The sequence below is a fragment of the Perognathus longimembris genome, chromosome 15 (genome assembly GCF_023159225.1).
Source record: "Perognathus longimembris pacificus isolate PPM17 chromosome 15, ASM2315922v1, whole genome shotgun sequence".
Taxonomy (NCBI): Eukaryota; Metazoa; Chordata; class Mammalia; order Rodentia; family Heteromyidae; genus Perognathus; species Perognathus longimembris.
Window position 1 is genome coordinate 38977083 of NC_063175.1, and position 22631 is coordinate 38999713.

Here is a 22631-nt window from a genome sequence, read left to right on the forward strand (position 1 = left end):
GCTTCCACATGGCCTTGAATCTGTCCCAACCAGAAGAAACTTACCCATGAGTTCTCTATAAAGTGAAGGAAAGACTGTTCTACTTCCCACAGCCTTCTATATCCCCTCCCCCCTTCCTCCTGATAATGTTTTTTCCACTTGTCACTAGATTTATTGAAACTGGGGGAAAAAAGCATATATTTCTTAGCAAGCAGATGCTAAGATGAGTTCTTTGTGGGGTGTGGTTGGTAATAATTTAATTAGCCCAGCTTTTTCTGGGAAAAAAGTGTTAATTAGCTTTTTGCTTAAAATACACCATCTTGATGGCCTCTCCTCCCCACTTGTCTCCCCTGGGTGAGGCCCCAATTTCCATCCACACCCTGCAGCAAATCCCAGCCTGGCTACCACTGTTACAGAAAGAAGAAATGGGAAAAGGTATTTTTTTTATGCAGCCATGGGTTGTGACAGATGCTAATTATGATTCCTGTAGGTCCAAGAAACTAGGAGAATGGGAAGAAGGGGCCCATGGAGAGTCACTCACAAATAACAGTCCCCGAAGAGCCATGAAGTTGTCAGGGCCTGCCTGCCTCAGTCCCTAATTCTAAAGGCCTCAGGAGAGGGCAGCTGAGCACCAAAATGGAAGCAGGAAGGTGTGGCCAATACCATCCTCTCAGACAGAAGGGAAGAGGTCCCTCCAGGTGAGCCCATCCCCCCGAGATTTGTCCAGCCACCTGCCACAGTTGAAGATCGTGGCCACCCCAGTGCTAGTGTTGGTGACCTCCACCTTCTCCACCAGCCAGCCTGAGTAGTAGCCACTGCTGTCATGCTCCAGCCGCACCTTTCGCAGGTCACCCAGCTCCAGTGTCTCCAGGAAGAAGCGATCCGTGCTGCCTCTCTCAAAGAGGTTGCGCATTCTCTGCTTCAGCTCCCTTTTGCCTGTGTCCCCGTTGGACCCAAAGATGGTCACAAAGACATTGGCATCAGTGCCAGCCCCTAGTTCATAACCTGTTGTCACGATGATTTCATACTTGACAGGCACCAGGCTCTGGATCTTGCTTGCAAAGCTTTCAGTAGTCTTGGTAACTTCGAATACCTTGAAGTACTTCCTCTTCCTTTTGAGGGGGATGAGGCAGTCACAGTTAAAGAAATACCTGGCAGAAGAGTGAGAGAGGGGGTAAACACCAGCACAGCTTACTCCCTCTCTCATAGACTCAAGTTGTGAGAGTTCCTTCTGCAGTTTTACCCAAGATATTGAGGTTAGAATTGTCTAGGTTCAAAATGAATATAAGCTTTAAGATTCACAGTGGCGTGAAATCTCAGCATTCCACCAGTGGCCCTATGATTCTTCTGTTTCTTTTTTAAAAATCCCATGTACCCTACATCCAATCCATTCAGCAAAACCTGTTGAGGCTCGCTTTAAAATATATCTGGAATCAGCTCATTTGGAACTACACCCAGTAGCATACTTTATTTCCTTCCCTAGTCCCAAAATCAAGGTCCTCCTAACTGGTCTCCATTTCTTGCCTTCTAAGTTTGAAATGAACAATGCTGTGGTTTCTTTCCACTCCAAATTGCTAATGTTTTATTTATTTAGTTAGTTAGTTTTGTAATGTGTGTATTTGAACTCCGCCCTCGGCTTGCTAGGCAAGTGCTCTACCACGTAAGCCATGCCCCCAACTGCTTGAGCCATTCCCCTACCACTTGAGCCACATCTTCTACCACTTGAGTCTTGCCTGTAGCCCCAGACTGCTAACTTTACTAGCTTTGGAAATAAGTGGTCTTGCACTGACCAATGACTTCAACAATGGAAGGGTGTGCCCAATAGGGGAAAGCCAATTGCAATCTTAAATGATAATGCAAGTGTGTGTGTGTGTGTGTGTGTATGTGTGTGTGTTGGGGATTGAACACACCTATGCTATGCCACTGAGGTACACCCCTGTCTGAACATGAAAAACTAACAACAAAAGAAACTTAAAATACTTGCATATTTACCAAAGGCCAGGATATTGTATTCTTGTATCTCATTATCTTTCACATAAACCCGAGTCTCATTTTTCTACTTCAGGGGAGAGGAAACAAATTTGATGGACAAAAATCAGGGCCTGTCTGACCCTGACAGGAAGCCATTTACGATGTTTCACAAGAAATTTTTTTGTTCTGTTTTGAGATCTTCCTCTTCCCAGTTTATTATTTGTTAGGTTGTTATTACATACTGGAAGGGTATACTTGCATTCTTTGTCTTAAAATTCTTTAAAATGTCTTTTAAATGAGTATGCCCACAAATATACATAATTTTATGTATCTGCATGTCACATGATCATATATACATGCTGTTCCTAAATGTGCTCTCTTCCTATTTGTTTGGCTCTCTATCTTCTTTTTCTCTCCTTTCCACTTCAGCACCCCACCTTTACCTCAGATAACCCATGCCGCAGTTGAGGGTGTGGACTGCCAAATTTCCTTCCATCCCACTCAGACCTTCCTGGACTACCCCCCCCCCCCCCCCCGCAGACATATGGGAACGTCAGTGCTCCTTTTTCTCAACAGCATCAGATATGACATGTTTTCCTGCATTTTGCTTTTCTCACTCAACAATACTTCCTGGGAAGTGCTCCAAGTCATCTGGTACATATTTAATTCATTATTTTGAATGGCCAAAAAATATTTCCTGGTGCAGATACAGGGAAATGTTTTCTAATAGGCATAATTTTAGAAGATCACCAAAATGTGGAACTCAAGGATGTAGTGGAGTCAAAGTCTTATGGAAATGTGAGTGGGGTAGTCCATAAGAATACAGGCAAAGGGGGAGAGGGAAATGAGAGGGGGGAGGAAGGGGAAAATGAGGGAGGGGGTAACAAGTTGGATAAGAAATGTACTTGCCTTACATATGAAACTGTAACCCCTCTGTACTTCACTTTGACAATAAAGAAGAAGAAAAAAAGAATAAAGACAAAAGCACAGGATGGTGAGAAAGAAAGAAATCTGGCATAATGCAATTGCACTTCTGCAAATATTGTGTAGGTGAAGTATTAGAAAAATGTCAGAGAGAATGAGACCATTTTGGGGGGATCATGGTGGTTATCTCTTGTGGGTAGGCCCTTTAAGAAATTTTACTTCCCTTTATCTACTTTTCTGTTTTACTTGAATTTTTGTGATCATATACTAGACATGCTATTGTAATAAAACAATAAATGGATTTTTAGTTTAAAAGATGAACAAAAGTTTCTCTGACTTTCACTTAAGTCCTAAGGATAATAATGATGAACAAAAACTGGTACAAAAGATAGGATGCCCACTGTAAACCCAAGATCAGAGTTGAAAAAGGTTGGAAGACAGGATGGGTAGGCGGAAGGGGGAAACCATACTTACACATTGCCATATTCCATCTCGGTGATGGTGATGGTCTTGACATGCCAGACCAGCTCTCTCTTTGGGATGAACCGATCCTCCCTGGCCAAGTGGCCCACGCACACAGAGGCAATGTCCCCCAAGAAGACGCTGTCAAACTCGAACGTGTCTGTGGTTCCCCTGCAGGAAACAAAGGTGTGGACAATGAGCTGCCCAAGCCCACTGAGTAGGTAAGTATGGTTGAGTGCTGCTGCATTCCATGGTAGAACAGCAGGCAAGACATTATATCAGCCCTGCATTTCTTGAGAGATTAAGTTTAGTTTGAGGATAAGAGAGTCACAGCGAAGAAGTTCTGTCACTGCCTGGACCCAGTACCAATGTCAGTAAAACATCATTAAACAGCCTGGAGGAGGGTGAGGCTCTGAATACCGAGCTGAGAGTGGTGAGATCCAAAAAGTAGAGGGAGGAGGGAAAGAGTCTCTGATGCAGACCCTACTGAACAAAATCCTAGAATGAGCATAGTGGGTGTGAAGGAATTTTGGCCTATGTGAAATTTGGGTACAGGGAAAATGGCAATGGAGAAGGTGGGAATTCGGGCAGTCTGTGGTGGTAACTACCAGCCTAAGGAGTGTTCAGGCTTTGTCTGTGTGGAGAGGGAATGTAAATAAAAGGCTGCTCTAAACTGAATGTTTGTGTCCCTCCCAAATTCCTAAGCTGACACCTAATCCCCAGTGTGAAGGCATTTGAAAGCGTGGCTTTGGGGGAAGTGATTAGGTGATGATCAGGTGGAGATGTCAGAAATGGGAATGGTGTCCCTTACAGGAGGTCCCAGAGAGCTCCCTAACCCCTTCTGCGATGTGAGGACACAAGTGAGAGGATGGCTGTCTATGAACCAGGGCCAGCCCCTCAAAAGATACTGAATCTCAGAGCACTGAGTCCTTAGTTTTAGATGCTCAGTTTCCAGTACTGTGAGAAACAAATTTTCCTTATTTAGAAGCCATTTACCTGTGATATCCTGTAATGGCATCCTGAATGGGCTAAGACAGGGAAGGGTGGGGTTAAGAGGGAGGTGGAAGCTATGCACCCAGCTCTGAAGGAGCGGAGATGAGGTGCAGTTGAGGCAGCCTGGGGAATGTGGGACGTGAGTGCCATGTCCATCTGAGGGAGAATGGCATTTGCAGTAGACAGCATAAGATAGTACACAGTAAGAATTCAATAAAGCAACTGTTGGTTATGCCCATTTGTACACGTACAGCTTTTCCAAGGGGAAGATTTAGGGTAGTTCCCCACTTACCACCCTACCCTCACTCTCCTGTGGACACTTCTCTCCTTACTTCCTAAAGGCTCGCTGTCTGGAAGAATTTTCCACAAGGAACTCTTTCGATCGGTTCTTCCTGCCCTCCAGGATGAGCCAGACATTCTCCCTGGTTTCACCTCCATTGCCCGTTTCTATGACAATCTCATAGGCTGCAAAGGAGGAGATGGGGGAGGGTCAGCAGGGGGAGGAAGCAGCCACCCACCACCAGGAACATCAGGCTATATTCTCTCAGGACCTTTCGGTGGGTCTTAGGTGACAGCCTGTGGAGGTTGGGAGGCAATTTAGCTTTGCCCTAATCGAGACCTATAAGCAGAACTGCCAATTCTGGAGCTAGAGCAGCTCTTCCCATTTTATTCATAGTAGCAACTTCCTTGCCCAAGAATATGGAAAGTGAGAGCCATGGGGAACGAAGCAGGTGGTGGGGGTGAGTTCTTGGGAGATGCTGGGGTCTGGCTCTCAGAGTTACACCATTTTCCAAGATGTAGCATGTGACTTATATATGGAGAAGAGAAGGGAGGAGAGGTGAGCTCAGCTATGGAAAGCAGAAAGTAGAGACCCTGCAAGTCAGGGACCTCAGAGAGCCCCATCCTGCCTGCCTCAGTGGTCACTCTGTCAGCCTCACAGCAACTACCCTGTCCTGCCACTCTGCCCAGGATGTCTACACTGGCATCTTTTCACCATCCTCCATCCAGCAGGTTTCAAGGGTTAGAAGGACTGTCACTTCAGAGTTCCCTTTCTGGCTCCAGGCATGAATGCTGGCCATACACTGGAAAGTGAAAAGCTCAAAGCAAAGAATGGAAGGTCCATGAGGCAAGAAAAGAGCCAGGCTCCCATAACCTCTCTCATTTCAGTTTCCAGCTGGTTCTCTCTAGCAGTTTCCGCCTTTTTCCATTCTCCAGCAGTTTCCATTACTTCTGCCTATGTATTCCTTTGCTTTGCCTGGGATGTTCCCCTCCCCCCCCCCCCTCCCTCCAGTGTGGCTAGCCACACTGCCTTCACCTCTTTCTCCTTAGTCATTTGTCACTTGGGGGAGACATTTCCCCCAAACTCTAGTTAAAAATCAGAACCTGATTCCCTTCGCATTTCTGGTCTGACTAACTCTACTTGTCCTTGTCACCATCTAACATTCTCTGCCATATGTTTATTTTTCATTTTATTGTACCACTCCCTCCTAGTTAAGTATAAACACCATGAAGGTAGGGGGCTTTCTTTTGTTCACTAATAAACCCCCAAGTGTCCCCTACATTGCAGACCCTTCACAAATAATTATTGAGTGAAAGAATGAATGGCTGAACTAATCACAGGAAACCTCATGCAGGATGTCAGAGTTGAACTTGTCCTTGAAGAAGAGCTGTGGTTATAATCAGCAAGATGGAATGTTCCCAGAGTGGGTTAGAACATGAGCAAAAATGCTGCAGTATTGCAGAATAAACAGGTGTGTAATCTTTTTTTATTTGCCAGTTCTGGGGCTTGGACTCAGGGCCTGGGCGCTGTCCCTGGCTTCTTTTTGCTCAAGGCTAGCACTCTGCCACTTGAGCCACAGCGCCACTTCTGGCTTTTTCTGTATAATGGTGCTGAGGAATCAAACCTAGGGCCTCATGTTTGGGAGGCGAGCACTTTACCACTAGGCCATATTCCCAGCCACAGCTGGGTAGTCAGCAGAGGAAGAACAGCAGAGGAAGAGATGGGCATCTGGTGGGCATCCACCCTTCACTGTGTCTTCTTAACAGGACTCTTTTGGAGACTGGAAGTTGATGTTCTGGGTGGGGGGCAGGCAGGGAGGGAGGTGGAACTGAGAAGAAATGAGAAATAGACACATACTGAACTCACTGGAGCCTCTGGAGACATCTAAATAGGAGACAGAGCTACCTAAAGCTTCTAAGCTCTAGAAAACAATATATTCTCTAGGTAGTATACATTTGGGTTTCAGGTATGTAAAAGCAAGGATCTTAGTCATTTCTGAAAATTTTTGTTCAACTATATTGAGGCTACCAAGTGAGAGAAAACACATGTGTGGAGATGGATTCTCTAAGAGTATTGCCTGGGACAGCTATGGGTGCTCTGTCTCTGTGGACTGGCCAGAAAGCCAGACTTTATTGGGGTTGAAAATGGTGCAGGTAAGGTTGACAGAGTAGTCCTAAAGACTAATGAGGGAAAGGGAAGGAAGGGCTGCACGTGGGGAGTTGCTCAATCAGCTGGAGAATATCACAAGAGTGATGTTTGGGCCCTTGTGTGAGTGTGTGTGTGTGTGTGTGTGTGTGTGTGTGTGTGTGTGTATGCAGGTAGAAACAGCACATTATCCGGCTGTTCAGTCCTAACCCTGGATCGATTACAGCAGAATCTCCATAGGTTCAGGCACCTTGGCTGCACAATCTCCTGCAAAGGCAAATGCTTACAGAGGGTTTGGAGCTGCTTCTAGAGTGACTAGTGCTGGGGGTGAAGGCTGGGAACAGGAGGCTAAGCAGGATGGAGCAATCCATCAGTCTGGGGTACCAGCCAGGCCCAATAAAGACCTGGTGCTGTGCAGCAGAACTCAGTTGTTCATTTTGACCTTTCTGGGTGTTCTTTTCTCTTTTTATTTTTATGCTTTGTCTTTCCTATTCACGACACAGGAGTGTCATGGCAGACATGGGTTTTGAGGGCCTTATGAGACCATAGAAGGGAAGGTCTTCTTACATACACAGCTCTGTTCAAGCACAAGGGAGTGCTTGCACTCACAGGCGAATGAAGTCATGGGTGTGTCCTGTAAAGTCAGAAGGGGCACTTCTAGGTGTACAGGTAGCTAAGGATTGAGATTGGATTTAGTTCATGACACCCTCAGACCAAGTCTCCTGCTGAGAACTCAAGTAAAAATGTTGCCCTCCTCCCCGCTGGCTTGAATCAAATCTGTGCCCCTGCCCTCTGGTCTCCCATACCTACAGAACTAACCTCCCTTTAGCAACCCGAATCCAGCAGGTCTCCACAGTGGTACAGCTGCTCGGCTGTTTGGAAATCAGATGAGGAGACTCAGCAGTTTGGCTCCAAGCCTTACAGATCTTTCCTCCTCAAAGCACCTAGGAGCCTCTGACACTTATATAGCAACTGTGTAAAGGTCTTAAGCATCTCCCTTTAGTCAGAGGCTCAAGGTAAAGGGTCACATCTTGTTCTATTCTATGAGTCCCTACTAAGTCTCAAGCACCACAGAGGATGACAAGCATTCTGTTTCTAGTCTGCGGTCATAAGAGCTATGGGTGCTCAGAGCATCCAAATGAAACCAGGCACTCCAAAGAAAGAGCAGTTACACAAACTGGGAGCACATCATCTGAGTCAGGTATTCCCCTTTAGAAAAGTCCACATATGGGTGCTTGGCTCTCATTTGAATGCTCCCAGACACGCAGTACTCACTACCACTCAAAACAGCCAATTTCATTATTGGGCATTCAGCATGACCTGGCAGAGCTGGACAGATGGCTTTCCATCAAAGATGTACAATTCTCTTCTATGTGTAGCAGTTTCCCAGAAGGACCTACCCAACCAGAGACTATAGTTCCCAGATGTCTTTGCCTCTGTTAGAGCCACCTGAGTAGTCCTCACCAATAGGATTTAGCTAATGTGATAAAAAGTAGCAGAGAACCTTCACCAGGCTCCTTTCCCTTCTGTAAGAAATGTACAAGTCATGCCGGTGCCAGTAGCTCACGCCTGTAATCCTAGCTACTCAGTAGGCTGAGATCTGAGGATTGTGGTTTGAAGCCAGGCGGGGCAGGAAACACTGTGAGATTCTTATCTCCAATAAACTACTCAATAAAGCTGGAAGTGGCACTGTGGCTCAAGTGGTAGAGTGCTTGCCTTGAGCAAAAGAAGCTCAGGGACAGTGCCCAGGGTCAGAGTTCAAGTCCCAGAACCAGCAAAAAAAAGGAAGAAAGAAGGAAAGAAGGAAGGAAGGAAGGACACAGGAAGGAAGAGAGGAAGAAAGAAAGAAGGAAAGAGAGAGAAACAAAGAAAAGGAAAGATGTGCAAGCCACATGTTGGAAATGGCAGAGATACAGATGGAAAGAGCTTGAGTCTTGAAATCGCACCATGCAAGGCCTCCCACCAAACACCCACACTGGACTATCTATTGCAGAAGTAAAAAAGACACTGATATTTGAGAGACTGCCTCCTAGTGTTTCTAGTGTTGACTCAATCACCAATAAATTCCTTCTTTATACCAAGTTCTATTGATGAACCTTCTTCTAATTAGTTAGACCCCCCAGAACCTGGCCTGTATATTTAGTCACATCTCCCTAGGCCTTGACAACCATCACCTTAGAGATCAATAACTCTTTTTTTTTAAGTATCTACTAAGGAAGAGATGAAGGGAGAGTGGCTGGGGGGAAGGTGTTGCTCCACCCTGCTTTTTTCTTGGAAGGCTGGATTGGTAGCCATTACTAAAAACATCAATTGAACTTAGTCCATGATATAAAAATAAACCAGAGAAGGCATCACACCATGATGCATTGTCCAGCCCAGCACAATATTCAGGTGCAGAGTTTTCTTGTTACATAATTAGACCTATGATTCAAGGCTGTGAGTATTGGTATTAATATTTTCGCCATTTTGAATTTCTACTTGGGCAACTCCACATCATTTCCCTCAGGCTGACACTGTGCCAGGGTCTTCTCGTTCCCTCTGCTGCCCTAGCCAGCCCTCCTCCTTCAACTAGAAGAGTCAGCCCAGGCAGCTCAGTTAGGCTGGGCTCATGCCGTCTCCCCACATACTGGTCTCCTCCAGCTCCTCCCGGATCTCATTGTTGGCACAAGCAAAGTCTCGGACTGTCTGCCTGTCACCCTCGCTCTTGGAGAGCCAGCAGTCACATTGGAAGCGAAAAGTCTCATCACGGGAGTTGTCCTTCACATCAACATAGCTCAGGTGCCAGCCGGGAAATATTCCTGAGGAAGAGAAAGGGTGGGCATGAGGGGAGCAGAGAATGCTGTCTGTCCCATCCAGACCTCCCTTCCCCACTCGTGAGGTGTGTGGCACTGACAATATCCCTGTCCTTTGTGGCCTTTTTGTTGATGAAATGATCCATTGGATTAGGTATTCCTTGAGGGTTTCTCCAGCCCAGGGCTCTCACTGTCCCTTAGCTTTTTTTGCTCAAGGCTGATGTTCTACCACTTGGGCAACAATTCCACTTCCAGCTTTTCACTTGTTAATTGTAGATTAAGAGTCTTATGGACTTTTCTGCTGGGGCCGACTTTGAAACACTGTCCTTAGATCTCAGCCTTCTGAGTAGCTAGGATTGTAGGCATTTGTCACGAGCACACAGTAGTGGTTAGTTCTTTTTGCAACACTCTTTTTCATGGACCCTGTGCATGGGAATTAAGACTGTGTGTCTCAAGAAATTGTGTTAGTTTCTTACTGCAATTTTCTTCCCACTGAAAGCCTTTCCGACACAGATGCTCTAGCAGGAAAGGGTAGATTGCATTTGATTCACAACAGCAGATGCTGATTGGAGAAACTGAGCTTTGTGACACTCCCAAAGCTGAAGAGTGACTTCTATCATCTTCTGATACTGATATGCACAAGCTCCTGCTTATGATCCTTCCAGAGTCAGTGCAGATACCAGCTCCTCTAGAAAGCCCCCATCAATGTCTCCCATTGCTTACTGGGCCTGTATCTGGTGCTCTCCTCCACCCCCATAAACACCCTGCATCTTCCTGGGTACTCCCTGACCAGCCTGTCTTATAGGTGTTTTCTCCCCAGGCTAGAAGCACTTGAGGACAGGGACTGGTCTTGCTGGGTTTTTCTTTCCCTAATGACTAGCATGTGACCAGCAGGCAAATACTTTCTCAATGAATGCTGAAAGAAGGAATATGTTATCACTTTGAGGTCTTTGGCTGAGCCGTTCAACAACCATAGAAGCTGCTGTTTCCTTAGGGTGTGTTGCTAAATTTGACAAGCCTTGGCCTCATCGTGAGCATAGAGTAGCTCGGTTGTAATTGGCAGGGCCTCACTCTGCTGTGTTCCCACCATAGCAGAGCCAGCAAGTGTGAACCAATATGCACTTACTGTGACAGCTGAATGTTCTTTACATCGTGCATGACTTTCAGTACTTTCTGCTCTTCAAAGTCCTTGAGAACTCCAAACACCAATGAAAGCCCCTGGTAGGGGGAAATTCTGGTGCTCTGGCAAGTTACGGGAATGATATTTGCCATGCACAATGTGCCCACAAGGGCTCCTCACATACAACACACAGATGGAGTCTACTCCCATTCCCTGTCTTCTCATACTCCCCTTGGACTGTGAGACATCCCCATCATCTCCATTTAACGAAAACAACAACTTTTCTCTAGGATCAGCCACCGCCCAACCACTGCAGAGGCATTCTGACTCTGGTCTCAGTGAGGCTTTCCTCACACAGAGGCACAAAAGACGGACACACGCTTATAACCACTCACCCTGGGGAGGCAGATATAAAGGCTCCTGGTTAGGACATACATACTAACTTTATTACACATTTTAAAAGTACTTCTTACATTTTTTGTCAACATAGAGCTTTACTGAAGGGGAAAACAGTGAATGCTAAAACAATTAAGACAAATTTCACAACACTTCTGTTGAGATGTGGAGTGGTGAATTCATTTATCTGTAGGCTTGTTTTATAACTCAATAAATCTTTTTCATTTTTCTACATCAGGGCCAGTCCTATCTGTACGTCTGCAAATTGGATGCTATTAGAGATGGCTCCTGATAGTATTATGGAACTGACTAATGTCCTTAGCAAGCCTCAATGTGTTCATTCTGGAAAGGCTTCAGATAAGACTGACTGGTGAAGACTTTTTTCTCAAAAACTTTGAGTGAAACAGAAGCAGGTAAAGAGAAGGTAGAGAAAAAGAAGATATACTTTGACCATATTGCAAGATGTTCCAATGGAAGAGATTCTTTGTCCTTCTCCCATGATCCAGTGCTCTACTCTCACCCAGTGGTGTGTGTGTGTGTGTGTGTGTGTGTGTGTGTGTGTGTGTGTGTGCATGCACGTGAGCACGTATGCATGTGTGTAATCTTATCCTACCCAATTATCTTTTCCAGTTAAAATTGGTCTTCAGCTTTGTGCTCTCTGCTGATTTCCTTGGCCTGTTTGGGTATGGCGGACAGGCTTTTATCCCAAGTACCTCCTACTAAGAACTTATCCAATATGCAGACAGACAGTTCTGGACAGATTGATGTCACTAGAAGTTTGCTAGTGAAAACAGCAGGACAGCGTACAGACCTGCAGTTACAACCTGGCTAGCTTTGTGGCCAGCAGTAGCTTGGGTAGTAGCCATTATACCTGAACCTGGTGAACCAATAGAATACCATCTGAAAGTGGCTGTTAGGAGAATTCCTTTAGAATTCTCTTTTATTCTTTTAACCCAAAGACATCAAACACTCCACACTGCTTGTCACTCTGCCTTTGCATGAACTGACAATGAGTATCAGAATAACGATATCTATCCATTGTTCATCCTACCAGCCTAGTGTTCCATTGTATGCACACAGAACATTTTGTTTACTTTGTCTCCAGTGATGGAGAGCTAGCTAGTCTCCAGACTTTTGATCCTGCACAAAGTGCTATGATTAATGTCCTTCCATGTGCAACATAGTGATCTTTGAAAATCATAAAGCAGACATTGTCCCTGCTCCATGAAAAGCCCGCAGTGACTTCTCACCACTCTCACAATAAAACACAAACTGTTCACCAAAAACTGTATGGATTATATGCTTTAATCCGCTTCTGCCCCTTTCATCTTATTCCATACTACTTATATACTTACTATACACTTATACTTATACTTACTTATACACTTACTATAGTCTACCTACACTGAACTTCTTTCTTTATCTCAAATAAGTTTTGCCTGGAGAGCTTTGCACTTACTGTTCTATCTCGAGTGATTCTCCCTGGGTCCTAAATGCCTGTGCTGTCTTGTCATTGAGGTGTCAGATCAAGTGTTCTGTTGTTGGGAAAGTCCTTATTGATGGCTCTATTTACAGGAGTTTCCTCATCCCCATTTCCTTGCTATCTATCACCATATACTCACTTGACAATCTGAAATAATTTCATTTTTATTTCCTTGTATATTGTATTGTCTGTCTCATCTCCATCCAGTAAGTTGTAAACCCCATGAGATCAAGAGGTTTGTCTGATGTATCCATCACCATATTTCAGGGCTTACAGGCCTACAGCAGTGCTCAGCATGTTAAGCAATAAATGCTTATTAATACACAAGTGTGCATTGGGACTGAATAGGGAAGAATGTGGAAGAATGGTGGTGGTGGTAATTTGGGAGGGTAATGTATAGCCCTACCTGGAAGGAATAGCCTATTCCAGTAGAACTAACTGCTTTATCTCAGATGTCTTAAAATATACTTCCAGGAAAAAAAAGACATAGAAACCCTGAACCAGTATGAGGTGCCAGTCTTCCTGAGTAGGAGATGGTAGACTCCAAATGGCAGTGAGGCTGGCAGCAAGTTGCCTCTGGATTTTAGTATACCACCTGTGAATGCCCAGTGGCTTTCCACATCTAGTGGGATGAAGGGCCTTATGTCTGAAGCTCTGCATTTATACACTTTGGGCCTTATTGCACTTGATTCCAATCAATAAAGAAGAATTTCACCAAATCTTTTATCCTAGCAAGATGGCATTTTCTTCTTTCTCATTAAGGGTCCATGCTGTTCCCTAGCCCAAATACTAACCTATCCTCTCGACATCTTAGGTCCTAGCTCCTCTATGAAGTCCTCTGGGATCTTCAGGACCACATTGTTCCTTCTTTGTCTATTCTCTCAGCCACAAGCACAGATATCATAGGAAATCTTTGCTACTGAGTCCACATCTGTACTCTCTTTTTTTTTTTTTGCATGCATGGCTTGCTTTTTTTCAGTTAGATTGTAGGGAGTAGAAATGGTCTCTTATGACCCCCTGTTATACACTTAGCATTCAATGAGGATAGACGTGACAAATCCTTTACTTTTGAAAACGAGAGCTATCAGGTTTCTTTTTATTTCATTGAGGTTTTCTTCCAGGTAGAAAAATTCACTTTACCAAGTGAAGTGAAAAATAATATCCTTTAAAATAACCTTTGGCAAGCTGAGGGCTCATCTGGGTGACTTACGTTTCTTCAGTAAGATAAATGGATAGGCCAAGTGTGGTGGTGCATACCTATAATCTCACCAACTTGGGAGGCAGTCAAGAGAATCACAAGTTGAAGGCCAGCCAGGGTAAAATTAGCAAGACCAGATTTCACAAACTAGAAAACAGAAAGATCTAAAAGGGTCATGGGCATAGCTCAAGTGATAAAACACTTTGCTAACACGCACTAAACCCTACATTTAATCCATAGCCAAACTTAGAACAAAAGGAACAATCAATCAATGAATGGTATAAAGTAAGAACCTCCCTAGAGCCCTAGTTATAAAAGAGTATAAGAATCTACATCTTTGTGTTTCGAAAAACATTTTCCTAGTTACATTACCCAAGAGGCAGCTTGGATAAGCCTTTGGGATTTGGCAGGCTTGGGTTCCAGTCTCTACAAAGCTCCTAACTGAAAATATAATAACATGTCCATGCTTCAATATCCACACTTGTACAACTTCGGCATTAAAATGGATATTTTTCTGATGTCCTTTTTATTATTCTGAACTTATACTATAAGAAATAAAAACATAACAATTCATTTTGCGGTAGAAAAACCTGTTTTTACTCACCAGAATTTTAATCTAACCACAAAAAAGCAAGAAGAGCAGGATGAACTAGAAAGTAAACACTCTGGTTATAATTTGTTCAGTATTATTAATGCTATCTGGGTAATTGGAATTAAAGTGAATAATTAATCCTTCATCTTGATTTTCTTCTTTGAACTATATTTCATGGTAACCAAATAGCCTCAGAAACAAATTTTTTAAAAGAAAAATTCCAGTTAGTAAGTGGATAAGAAATGACAGAATTGTAAAATCACATTTGTAACTAATTGATCATTTACTGGATGAAGCCATAAGATGAAGAATTATGAAGGAAATTTACAATGGAGTAATCAGGCTGGCAGCTGCTAAATCCAGCTATTGATTTTAGCCTCAGTAAGAATAGGACTTCTGTCTACTTCCTATCACATCATTACACAGTGTATAGCACTGAAGAAATGCACACATTTTCTGGGTATGAAGTACACAGATATATGGCATATACTTACCACACACATTGCAAAAATTTGTTATGAAGTACAAATTAAATCATACAAAGAAATTGTGGTTCACTGTAATGATTGTGGTATAATTTTGTAAGAAAAATGTCCATTTTAAAAGAGAAGCATAGGGCTGGGGATATGGCCTAGTGGCAAGAGAGCTTGCCTCGTATACATGAGGCCCTGGGTTCGATTCCCCAGCACCACATATACAGAAAAAAAACGGCCAGAAGTGGCGCTGTGGCTCAAGTGGCAGAGTGCTAGCCTTGAGCAAAAGGAAGCCAGGGACAGTGCTCAGGCCCTGAGTCCAAGGCCCAGGACTGGCAAAAAAAAAAAAAAAAAAAAAGAGAAGCATAGGGCTGGGGATATGGCCTAGTGGCAAGAGTGCTCGCCTTGTATACAGGAGGTCCTAGGTTCAATTCCCCAACACCACATATACAGAAAATGGCCAGAAGTGGCGCTGTGGCTCAAGTGGCAGAGTGCTAGCCTTGAGCAAAACAAGCCAGGGACAGTGCTCAGGCCCTGAGTCCAAAGCCCAGGACTGGCAAAAAAACAAACAAACAAACAAAAAAAAACAGAAGCATAAATTGGGTGCTTGAGATTGTGCTTGTAATCCTAGTTAATCAGGAGGCTGGGTTCTGAGGAACACAAAACCATACTGGGAAGGAAAGTCTATGAGATTTTTATCACCAATTAATCAACCCCATAAAAGCCAGAAGTGGAACTGTAGTTCAAGTGGTAGAGTGCTAGCCTTGAGCCAAAAAGCTAAGGGAAAGTGCCTAGGCCAGTACAAACAAGTAAAACTTAAAAAAGAGAACCACAATAAGTATGTGTGGAGTGAAATGACACCAAGTTTTAGATTTAAGTTCATATCCTTAAGCAACCAAAAGAAAAAGTGAAAAGGTCAAAGCTGATGTCATAAAACATAATCATTGTTGAACTTGGGGGATAGGTAAGCAGGAGTTCATTTTACTATTTCCTTCACATTTGCACATGATTAATTTTTTCCATAAAAGCACTACCATTTAAACGAATGACAACAACAACAACAACAACAACCATTGAAAGAGTAGGTTCGGGGAAAGAGAAGATTGCCATGTCTTAACTTGTGACTTCAAAAATGTTTGTTAAGGAATCCTTAAATTTTCCTGCAAGATTCTCAAACAAAATTTATTTGTCCTCATAAATTTCTATGCAAGGAAAAGAATAATGTAGCTGGAAAAATTATGAACGAAATATAAAGAAAATGTAACAAAGAGACAGCTTTGAAGATAGGTTTGGAAGTCTCTGCATTTATAAACATCTAAATTTCCACCCCTGAAAGTTACTGTAAAAAAGGAAGTTAGGCACAGGACCCACACTTCTCCAGACCCTCCTGACCCTAGTATCTCACCCATGTAAGCTCAGTGAAGATTCAGAAATCTTACTTTTCTTGCTGAGCCTCAAGATCTACCAATGGATCCTGCTTTCCTACCCAAAGTTTGGCTCAAGATGAGAAAGTCCACTTGTCTGCTAATAAGCCATATTAATGACTTGGGATTTCTTTATGTTTCAGAGCCATATGGAGCCAAGGTCGTTAAATAGTCTTTGATATCCAAGGTAGTCATGGAGTGTCAAGGTCTTTGGAGAGTCTAGCATCCAAACGTGTGGAACTGTCCGCGGTGCTGAAAATCCTCCCTCGTTTTGACAGTGATGGCATAGAAGGAATGGACTAATTGGCTGTCAGGTTTTTGCATAGTGGAAAAATGCATCAAGACAACTGAGAAATACACTGATGCGTGCACAACCAATGGTTAGGAGCCCGAATTTTATGGCCAGGACTCAATTTTTTTAAACATACCAAGGCACACAAAATTGGTTCTGGAGAAAACTGAGTTCCTTATGACACACGCATGAAGATTCAGGGAGTGATATGGGATATTGGAAGAAAACCATAATTAAATTCTATTAAACTGCATTATATCCATAGTATACTGCAGGTAATGTGGTAGGTACCAGGAAAAGAACAAGACAACCCTACTCATCAAGCTGAGAGTTGAAGTAAAAGAGACAAAATGGACCTTAAAATGGGCTGACTAGAAGGGCATCCAGATAAGTTACTACAATGAGAAGAACTTTCAGTGAGAAGTAAGGGCATAAGACAGCTGGCTAATCACAGGCAGGTAGATATAATCCTGCTAGGATGCATGGTGGGAGTTAGGTCACAAGAGTTAGAGGAAGTCCAGAGTGGGGTCAGAGGTTTGCCTGTGATGCCTACCAGTGGTAGAATTTTTCTAAATTTTCCTAATGTTCATACCTAGAGAGCAGTTGCTTTTGTGCCCCAGTTAACACCAAGCAGAACTCAGGACTGTGGAGATGCCAGATATAAAAGTTAGGAGCAACATATTAGCCAAGAAGACACCACTATTACAAGGGTTATGATTCTGGGATGTTCAGTCTTGTGCTTTAAGCCACTGAATCCATAAATGACAAAAGGCTGTTCATCTTCCCCTCCTTTCTTCTCATTACCTTGATTTAAGTGTTTGGCTGTGTAATGAAAGTCCTTAGCAAGGGATTCTAGGAATTTACTAGGAAGAAACAGACATTTTTAATATCTCAAATTGCTTTTCCATTTGAAAAAAAGTAGTTTCTGGTTTCCTCTTCTAAATTTATGTCCAAGGACCATGGAGTCTGGAATGAAGATAACACCCCTTGGGATTTCATGAACAGTGAATGATCCTCAGAGTGACAGGCTTTCAGATGTGGCTCTCCTTCCCAAACACATTTGAATTTATAAGTCCATTCATTAGCTAACATTTCGTTACTGAACAGCCTTATCAAATTTGGGGATTCTCAGTTCTAAGTTAGTCTTATTTCCCTCAAGTTGGACTTTCTCCGCAGATTTCCCATTCTCTTTTATTTGGCTTCAATATTGTCTGCTATAGTCTGGATCTTCAATGCCTCCCAAAGTCTCTTGTGTTAAAAAAAAAAACAAAACGTGGTCTCCTGGGGCTGGGGATATAGCCTAGTGGCAAGAGTGCCTGCCTCGGATACATGAGGCCCTAGGTTCGATTCCCCAGCACCACATATACAGAAAACGGCCAGAAGCGGCGCTGTGGCTCAAGTGGCAGAGTGCTAGCCTTGAGCGGGAAGAAGCCAGGGACAGTGCTCAGGCCCTGAGTCCAAGGCCCAGGACTGGCAAAAAAAAAAAACAAAAACAAAAACGTGGTCTCCAGGTTGGTATTACTAGGAGATGGTTGAATCTTGAAGAAGCAGAACCTGATAGGAACTCATTACATCATTGAGGATGTGCCCTTGACAGTGATCATGGGACTCTGGCTACTTCCTTCTTTGCTCCCTGGGTCCCAATGTGAGTGACTTCCATGTACTTCCACCATGGTGTATGCCTCACCTTAGGCCCAAGTAAATATGGCTAAGCTATCATGAACTTTAACCTCCAAAACAACACACTTACTGTGAATAACTACTGTAACTTGGTTTGTCAATGTATATCAATATTAAAATTATGGCGATTGTCAGGCTTTAGAGAATGATCTGGGCTGCTTGTTTTGTCTAAGGATAAGTCGTATCAGGGAGGAGGAGAATAACAGAAAGAGAGGAAACTTAGATGTTGCTGGAAGCAAACAGGATCTCTGGTTACTGAAATGTGACCATTGTTTTGGAGCATTCTCAAATATAGGAACCTCTACTTTCCTGGACTGAAAGGAAAGGTCTACAATCTAGGAAAATAACTATGATAAGTGGCTCTGACATTGTTTTCTCACCTGGAAAAAGAGAGATTCATCCTAGTCTCCATGAAATTCTTCCCTACTCATTTTCCTGGCCTGTTTGGGAGGCAGGGGACCTTTTGCCCTCTGGTCTTACAGTGTGTTGACTCCCTCAAGTGGTTGGCAGCTGCTGAGTTGGGTTTCACCAGTGACTGAGATGCATAGGTTGCTCTTCAGAGGGGGTTTGGAAGAATGACGAACAACCTTACAGAAAGCTCTGGAGCCTGTGCTTGGGGAGACTGAGCAAAGGCTGAAGGCTTTCCATGGGCAGCTTGACAAAGGCTGTTTCCAACACAAGGAAGATGATTAGGGGAGCAACAAGCATGAAGGAGGTGAAACCATTCAACTCTAATATGTCAAATAGAATTTGAAGATTCCAAGGCAGAGAACACAGAGATATCTGAAGATGGGAAAATGATAAAGCAGTGTGGAGGACATGAACTTCATCACAGTTACAGATGTGACCGAGTCTTCCTTAGACACATTGAAATGAGAAGATTCACTTGGCATATATCCTATGTCATAGCTTACAGTCACAGTGAAGAAGCCATTCTTAGGTTCACTGTTATTGGAGAACAAACAGAATCCCTTTTAGAACATCCATGGGAAGTGATTTTTGTGAGTTAGTCTCTCCCTGCCTGCCTCCTACCTCTCCTTTTTTTCTTCCTTTCTCTCTCTCTCTCTCTCTCTCTCTCTCTCTCTCTCTCTCTCTTGCAGTCCTAAGGATTAAACTTAGGGCCTCACAAATGCAAGGCAAGCACTCTGCCACTGAGCTATGCCCCTAGATCAACCATTTTTCCCTTAAGTTGTTTTATGCCTGAACTAAGTAGAATTCATTCTCTAATATAAAAAGCCACTTATCAACTGGGAGAAAGCAGAAGAAACTAAGCTCTCCCTCTAGCACTGGCCCAGAAGCACCTGCTCTTGAACGGATGGGAACATCTGAAGAGTGACAACTAACCTTGTTCAGTCACCTCCTCACTGGGTAGGCAGTGTCTACATACTGTCAGGAGGGCAGAGATGCCCCTGGGGAGAGCTGAGGTCTACCCTTCACCACCCTGGCCTTGACAGGGAGATACCTTTGTTGTCGTGCCAGACCCTCAGCTTGCAGAGGTGGCCCAGGCTCAGCATATCAGAGAAGTTGAAGGTATCTGTGTTGTTCCGCTCAAACTTGTTCCAGTTGGCTGACTGCTTCAGAGCCAGGGTCCCACTGTCCCCATTCTCCCCGAAGATGATGATGCTCACGTTAGCATCGGTGCCTGCTCCTGGGGGTGCACAAGTGAGGTATTGGGTAGCAGTTGCTTTCACACGCAGCCCTCCCATTCTGAACTTGCTCCTAGAAACCTTAGAGGACCCAGGGGTGGAGTGGGGACAGAGTGCAGAATTGACAAAGCCTGAAGTAATTCAAAAGGGGGGGGGCGGTAATCTGTGTCCTGGAACTCCTGGGTCTCCAATTCTATGCTTCAGTTTCTCTTTGTGTCTTACATAGACTGTGGGTCTAACTGTAGTCATAGCAACTATGATTTTAGGTTTTTTAAGTACCAAAATGTGTCTATTTCTGGGGAAATGCTCCCAAATTTAAAAGCCATGCCAGGTACACTGACTTTACTTTAATAATAAAGGCTGCCTCCTGCCAAAGGTGGGTTGAGCAGAAAACAGAAAGATTGTGTTTTACTTCTGATGGTCATTCTGCTAACATTTTATGTCATTTACTTAAGCCAAATAGAGAAGTTGGTCTCAGTTAAAAAGCCAGTGCTGAGCTTGGCACCAGTGGCTCATACCTATAATCCCAGCTACTCAGGAGGCTGAGAGCTGAGGATTCTGGTTTGAAGCCAGCCCAGGCAGACAAATCCATGAATCATCTCTAGCTAATCAGTCAAAGCTGACATGGGAGTTCTGGCTCAAATGGTAGCATGCCATCTGAGAGCAAAAATGTCAAATGAGGGATACAGCTAAGTCAAGGGAGAACTTAAGTAGTGTAATTCCTTAGAAAGGCAAACTAAACATCAGGAGTAAACATCAGGAAGCGGGTATTTGAAAGGGGTAGGTGAGATCAAGGGGGTAAATGAATGGAGAGGAGAAGAGGGGGGAGAATATAGTCAAGAATTCATTGTCTATCCTATGAAATTAAGAAGAGTGTAGGAAAGGATGGTTTGGGGAAGGATGGGTGAGACATTGCTCAAAAAGCATTGTATTCACAAACTGCTATATTAAATGGCAATTCCTTTGTATAACTACTTAAAGATAATGAAAAGAAAAAAGTCTTAAAAAGTCAAACTAGAGTGGGAAGCTCCAAGTTCAAACCCTATGACCAGCAACAGACACACATACACACCACTCATACACAGAGACAGACAGATAGACAGACAGAGAGAGAGACAGAGAGAGAGACAGAGAGAGAGAGAGAGAGAGAGAGAGAGAGAGAGAGAGAGAGAGAGAGAGAGAGAACACCAGTGCTTCTGGAAGCGATGGCCTTGTGAAGTTTTTCTGACCCACTGCAATTAGTACCAATAAATGTAGCAATTCATTACTGGGAGTACACGATGAGGGCATAATAGGGATCAAAAGCATATGGACACTTGGAACTCAAAGTGACAAGGCCAATACTCCACCAGATTTTCCAACCTCCCTTATGCCTGAGATTCTACCATGAGCACTCCATTCCTCACTTGACTAAAGGTTTCTCTGTTGAAAACATAAGCTACCATGGCCAACAGGTTAATCGTTCAATAATTGTTTGCAGTGAGTGTGAATGAGTTTGTCAAGTTCTCTGCAATGGCCCCCAAGAGGGGACTTGATGTAGGGGAGGGTAGGCAGGGGTGTTGTGTGTGGCTAGGTGGCAGGCTGTGGTAGTACTTCTGCTTGCAAGCTCTTGGTCTAAGCGTCCCCTCTGTGTCAGTGGCTCTGTTTGTTTCTTAACTTGACTTTGGCATCACCGCTGGGAAGTTCCCAGGATTTTCACTCCTGATCCCAGGTAAAAAAAGACATCCTCTCTCAGCTCCTCAGCAGTACCTGAGCTGGCATCAATTAGTCAGAGCCTTGTATACATGTTGTATTGACCCCAGCAGAATGTCAGACCTGCAAGGTCCCTAAGAGGGACCTTGCCAGGACAGAGCTGGCATGGTAATGACTGTCCAAACTCATACATGCACCCAAGATGACCAGCACCTGGGTAAGGAGAAGCAGATGGTAGCAGAAAGGTGAAAGGCTCTGACACAAGCTCCTGCATCTTTTCAAAGTCATGGGCCACCTCCCCTGCCCCCAAGCATTTAGTCAGTCAGTGGGAGGAAATAATTTGCCCCAATAGAAAGTGACACATTATGGAAACAACCAGACCCCAAGTCCTGAGCCATAGATTGAGAGTGAGGGCCAGGGATAATGAGAAGTGGGGGACTCAACTCACCCAGGATGTTGCTGGTCTTCACTGTGACAGTGTAGGATGTCCACTCCATCATCTCTTCCCCATCGATGACAGCACACATCTCACACACCAGGGTCTTCTTGCCCTTCCGCTGGGACAGCCAGTCTCCATAATAGAACATGGTCAGGTCTCCGGTATTCATGTTCTTCAGCAGGATCTGTAAAGGAACACTTATGGATACATCTCCCTGACTCCATCAACTCCTACCCAAACCCCACCACCCGAGGGTCCAGAGCTGTGTGAGCTATGCCTCAGAGGTAGAGAGGACACTGCTCCATGTGCCTTTCAGATCTGTGCCTGCAAAGCCCCACAGGATTTGGGAATTGAAAATCCTCCCAGAAAGGCCTCCTGAGAGATGATCATGTCTACAGGAATTGTTTACTGGACAACAGGCAAACAGACTAACCAAAACCATCAGTCTCAGATACCTGGAGCAGGGTACCTGTGTTGACCAGATTGTTCTTGGCATGGGCACCATATTGTTGCTCAAGAAAAGTCTACCTTTGGCCAAATAGGAGAGGAATAGCCTATGGAGACACAGGACAGATGATTTTGGGTAGATGAGGAAAGAGAGAACGGATGCAGGCAGATGAAAGGAAGGCTTTGAGTTACAGAATTGTGCA

The 22631-nt window shown here is 44.0% G+C and overlaps 1 protein-coding gene across 3 annotated transcripts in view; it reads right to left on the reverse strand.

Moving 5' to 3' along the window:
• Positions 1-256: 256 nt before the first annotated feature.
• Loxhd1 (lipoxygenase homology PLAT domains 1) overlaps positions 257-22631 on the reverse strand; it is a 134286-nt gene continuing 111911 nt past the window's right edge. For 2 of the 3 annotated variants that reach the window (XM_048363359.1, XM_048363358.1), the window contains 6 exons: positions 21991-22165; positions 19667-19852; positions 9382-9552; positions 4662-4794; positions 3349-3507; positions 650-1130 (listed from right to left, as the gene is read on the reverse strand). In XM_048363359.1, the coding sequence (XP_048219316.1) occupies positions 650-1130; positions 3349-3507; positions 4662-4794; positions 9382-9552; positions 19667-19852; positions 21991-22165 (1305 nt within the window). Of the gene's footprint in view, positions 1131-3348; positions 3508-4661; positions 4795-9381; positions 9553-19666; positions 19853-21990; positions 22166-22631 lie in introns of all 3 variants that reach the window. The other variant, XM_048363360.1, reaches the window with a different exon arrangement.